Source organism: Rutidosis leptorrhynchoides, chromosome 11 (genome assembly GCF_046630445.1).
Source record: "Rutidosis leptorrhynchoides isolate AG116_Rl617_1_P2 chromosome 11, CSIRO_AGI_Rlap_v1, whole genome shotgun sequence".
NCBI classification, from domain to species: domain Eukaryota; kingdom Viridiplantae; phylum Streptophyta; class Magnoliopsida; order Asterales; family Asteraceae; genus Rutidosis; species Rutidosis leptorrhynchoides.
Genome location: NC_092343.1, coordinates 357323760 through 357329385, shown reverse-complemented (window position 1 = coordinate 357329385; position 5626 = coordinate 357323760). Strand labels below are relative to the sequence as shown.

At 34.9% G+C, this 5626-nt stretch overlaps 1 protein-coding gene across 1 annotated transcript; it reads right to left on the bottom strand.

The window, feature by feature from the left end:
* Nucleotides 1-598: 598 nt before the first annotated feature.
* LOC139876335 (F-box/kelch-repeat protein At2g44130-like) lies at nucleotides 599-1879 on the bottom strand. The gene has a single exon (XM_071863645.1). The coding sequence runs from the start codon at nucleotides 1812-1814 to the stop codon at nucleotides 750-752; it is 1065 nt and encodes a 354-aa protein (XP_071719746.1). The 5' UTR covers nucleotides 1815-1879; the 3' UTR covers nucleotides 599-749.
* Nucleotides 1880-5626: the final 3747 nt, after the last annotated feature.

The window sequence follows — 5626 nt, the reverse complement described above, 5'->3', positions numbered from 1 at the left end:
TTGGTATCATATTAGACACTTTCTACTTGATCATCCTCAAAGTATTTTTGAATGGATGTTGATGTATGTTAGATGCCGTCGACATCACTTCACACAGTACCTTTTTATCTGGAAAAAACACGAAACCATTACAGTATGTGTGAACATTTGTAATGAGACATCTAAAAATGAAAATGTGAACATTCAAATGGGACGGAGGGAGTATCATCTTTCATGTAGAGAAACTAATCAAATTCAATTAGCCCGTCTACCATATCATTAACGAAATGATCTTAAATTGATTTGTTCATCAAACACAAGAGTAGAAAATAAGTATACAATCAAACGACACTCTCAAATCATCAAACCATTTAAAAGGCAAAACATCCATATCTAATTACACAACCAAATAACCAATGCCTTTTACATTATAAAATTCATGTTCATGGTACTATATGATATATGATTGATTATACATCATAAATAATAAATTATCAATTATCAATTATCAATTATCAATCAATTATAGATTATATAATACAATACAATACAATTTACAATCTTATGATTTTAAATAATCTAAAAAGTAGCTAATCAACACAATAAGACGTTACAAAACTTACATAATATTGTGCATTGTCATTTTCGCATTGGATCCTTCATTACATATATATTTATATATAACTATATATATATAGATAAGAAATATAGAGATATTTTACACATACTGTATATCTTTTCCCAAAAGGATGATACGGTAAATACTTGAATTATATCTCAACAAGGCAACCAGACTGTACAAACCCAGAAAACTCATCAGGCACATCCATTTTCACCAATTTACCATTTTGCCCTTCAATCTTTTTTCCAACAAAAACCGCTTGTGGTGCACCTTGGTAAGCCGAACCGGTAACCAAAACCCGGTCTCCAAGGTCAACACCACACGTCCCAACTTGAACCGCCGGTTCAACCTCATCCCAAGATACTAATTTTCCATTTTGCCCTACCGCCACACAAGACCTCGGACACCGGCTCACTCTCCAAACCTCGTCCACGCGCCGCCATGTTCCGGCAGCGATATCAAATACCTCAGCGCTGTTTTTAAACATGCCTTGACTATCCGTTTCGTATCCGGACACAACCCAAAACTCCGACCCGATTATCATACCTTCACATTCATCTCGCTCTTCACTCATCGGACTCAACTCAGTCCACTCGTCTGAGATGACGTCATACACCCACGCGCTCTTAAGCGCGTTCTTATTATCATCATGTCCACCTGCTACATACACTTTTCCGTTAAACGCACCAGTTGAGAAAAACGAGCGAGTCGACGGCATGTCAACTCGCTGAGTCCACCGGCGAGTTGAAAACTCGTACACAAAAACATCGCGTAACGGTTCCCAACTCGTCGGGTTCCACCCGCCCATTATTATTAATTTTCCTTCTGTACTTGTTACCTGACAAAATAAAGGTAACCCGGTTACAAATTTAGGAACAGAGTCTATCTGTTCCCAAATACGGGTTATCGGGTCATAACCCGATAATCCGTATTTTAATTGTTTCTCTGGTTTAGATGATATCGCTTCCGTTTCAGAATTAGTTATATTCTGAGCCGGAAGTGATTGGACTAAACAAGCGAATTTTCGAGTGAACCCGGTTTTTTTCCGGTGATAATAAAATTCGCGATTTTGTAGAAGATTACGCCACCGTTGACAAACACGAGATGCGATGTCGAAAACGGAGTAGTGCAAACGAGTCAAGCATTCGAGTGCGATTTCATCGGGTAAACCCGGGATCAACTCGGTGAGATTTAAATCATTTTGTTGTTCCATTTTTGGGGTTATTTCTTATTTTTGAAGTTTGTTTGTTTTCACAGGAGAATATTGGTGTCTATAAGAAAAAGGAGTTAGTAAGATTCATAAAGAAAGTGGTTAATGAATTTGAGTATTTATAGGAAGAACAGAAGAAGAGTTGAATTGGATAGAGAGCTATCTTGAGGTCTAGCAGTTGGATGATGCCACGTGGCATATTGGGATTGATATTTATTGATGGTGCTGTCTAGATATTTTGAATAATTATATTACGGAGTACGTTATTATAGTTATGTTATTAGAGTGCTACCAACGCATGCGCCCAGGCTCCGCCAAAGTTTTAGTTCAGGAGGACACTGATGGCACCATTTAGCTCAGCTCTAGTCCAGGGGTCTAGCCCAGCTCTTCCGCCCAGATTCTTGTCCATTTACAACATATTTGAGGACGGCTGGACGTATATATTGCTTGTACCATGAGCATTAAAGCTTGTAACATCTTTAATTAAATAATTTAAGTGGGTCCCAGCTTATTTGAGGAAGTATGTCATTGTTGGGAGTGTTTAGTCCAGGTTTAGTCCTGGAAAGAAAGTGGGATGGAGGTGCTGATGTGGCGCTGAATGGTTGGTTAGTCCTGGAAGAAACCCTGTCATGGTTGGGAGCGCTCTTATATGTTGTGATCCATATTTCATCTTATCATCACATCGTTCTTACATCAACATTTTTATATAGAATATAAAGAGGCTGAATGTTTCTAACCACTGTTCTAAAAAATCCGATTACTTGTTGATTAATAACAGGAGAGTCCTGAAGCCCAACAAAAAAACACAACTAGGCACTACGACCACAACAAGACAAACAAACAAGCACGCTAGACTCACACTTTATCTAACTGCCATAACCTTCTAATACGATCTACATCAGAAGAACACTTGAAATTTATCGTGGCTAACTTCAACCGAACATTAGACACAATCACATCGAACACATGTTTTTCTGTCCGACTAATCTTCTTAAATATCCTGAGATTCCTCTCCTGCCACAAACCAAATACCGTAGCGGCTAGGCATAACTTGGAAACCACCACACGGGCCAACCTGCGAGACGCCATAGGAGTAATACTGAAATGTCCCGTTCTTATTGATTAAAAACGTTCCATATTAATTGATTTCGTTGCGAGGTTTTGACCTCTATATGAGACGTTTTTCAAAGACTGCATTCATTTTAAAACAAACCGTAACCTTTATTTCATCAATAAAGGTTTAAAAAGCTTTACGTAGATTATCAAATAATGATAATCTAAAATATCCTGTTTACACACGACCATTACATAATGGTTTACAATACAAATATGTTACAACAAAATAAGTTTCTTGAATGCAGTTTTTACACAATATCATACAAGCATGGACTCCAAATCTCGTCCTTATTTAAGTATGCGACAGCGAAAGCTCTTAATAATCACCTGAGAATAAACATGCTTAGAACGTCAACAAAAATGTTGTTGAGTTATAGGTTTAACCTATATATATCAAATCATAATAATAGACCACAAGATTTCATATTTCAATACACATTTCATACATAGAGATAAAAATCATTCATATGGTGAACACCTGGTAACCGACATTAACAAGATGCATATATAAGAATATCCCCATCATTCCGGGACACCCTTCGGATATGATATAAATTTCGAAGTACTAAAGCATCCGGTACTTTGGATGGGGTTTGTTAGGCCCAATAGATCTATCTTTAGGATTCGCGTCAATTAGGGTGTCTGTTCCCCAATTCTTAGATTACCAGACTTAATAAAAAGGGGCATATTCGATTTCGATAATTCAACCATAGAATGTAGTTTCACGTACTTGTGTCTATTTTGTAAATCATTTATAAAACCTGCATGTATTCTCATCCCAAAAATATTAGATTTTAAAAGTGGGACTATAACTCACTTTCACAGATTTTTACTTCGTCGGGAAGTAAGACTTGGCCACTGGTTGATTCACGAACCTATAACAATGTATACATATATATCAATGTATGTTCAAAATATATTTACAACACTTTTAATATATTTTGATGTTTTAAGTTTATTAAGTCAACTGTCCTCGTTAGTAACCTACAACTAGTTGTCCACAGTTAGATGTACAGAAATAAATCGATAAATATTATCTTGAATCAATCCACAACCCAGTGTATACGTATCTCAGTATTGATCACAACTCAAACTATATATATTTTGGAATCAACCTCAACCCTGTATAGCTAACTCCAACATTCACATATAAAATGTCTATGGTTGTTCCGAAATATATATAGATGTGTCGACATGATAGGTCGAAACATTGTATACGTGTCTATGGTATCTCAAGATTACATAATATACAATACAAGTTGATTAAGTTATGGTTGGAATAGATTTGTTACCAATTTTCACGTAGCTAAAATGAGAAAAATTATCCAATCTTGTTTTACCCATAACTTCTTCATTTCAAATCCGTTTTGAGTGAATCAAATTGCTATGGTTTCATATTGAATTCTATTTTATGAATCTAAATAGAAAAAGTATAGGTTTATAGTCGGAAAAATAAGTTACAAGTCGTTTTTGTAAAGGTAGTCATTTCAGTCGAAAGAACGACGTCTAGATGACCATTTTAGAAAATATACTTCCACTTTGAGTTTAACCATAATTTTTGGATATAGTTTCATGTTCATAATAAAAATTATTTTCTCAGAATAACAACTTTTAAATCAAAGTTTATCATAGTTTTTAATTAACTAACCCAAAACAGCCCGCGGTGTTACTACGACGGCGTAAATCCGGTTTTACGGTGTTTTTCGTGTTTCCAGGTTTTAAATCATTAAGTTAGCATATCATATAGATATAGAACATGTGTGTAGTTGATTTTAAAAGTCAAGTTAGAAGGATTAACTTTTGTTTGCGAACAAGTTTAGAATTAACTAAACTATGTTCTAGTGATTACAAGTTTAAACCTTCGAATAAGATAGCTTTATATGTATGAATCGAATGATTTTATGAACATCATTACTACCTTAAGTTCCGTGCATAAACCTACTGGAAAAGAGAAAAATGGATCTAGCTTCAACGGATCCTTGGATGGCTCGAAGTTCTTGAAGCAGAATCATGACACGAAAACAAGTTCAAGTAAGATCATCACTTGAAATAAGATTGTTATAGTTATAGAAATTGAACCAAAGTTTGAATATGATTATTACCTTGTATTAGAATGATAACCTACTGTAAGAAACAAAGATTTCTTGAGGTTGGATGATCACCTTACAAGATTGGAAGTGAGCTAGCAAACTTGAAAGTATTCTTGATTTTATGTAACTATAACTTGTAGAATATATGAAGAACACTTAGAACTTGAAGATAGAACTTGAGAGAGATCAATTAGATGAAGAAAATTGAAGAATGAAAGTGTTTGTAGGTGTTTTTGGTCGTTGGTGTATGGATTAGATATAAAGGATATGTAATTTTGTTTTCATGTAAATAAGTCATGAATGATTACTCATATTTTTGTAATTTTATGAGATATTTCATGCTAGTTTCCAAATGATGGTTCCCACATGTGTTAGGTGACTCACATGGGCTGCTAAGAGCTGATCATTGGAGTGTATATACCAATAGTACATACATCTAAAAGCTGTGTATTGTACGAGTACGAATACGGGTGCATACGAGTAGAATTGTTGATGAAACTGAACGAGGATGTAATTGTAAGCATTTTTGTTAAGTAGAAGTATTTTGATAGGTGTATTGAAGTCTTTAAAAAGTGTATAAATACATATTAAAACACTACATGTATATAC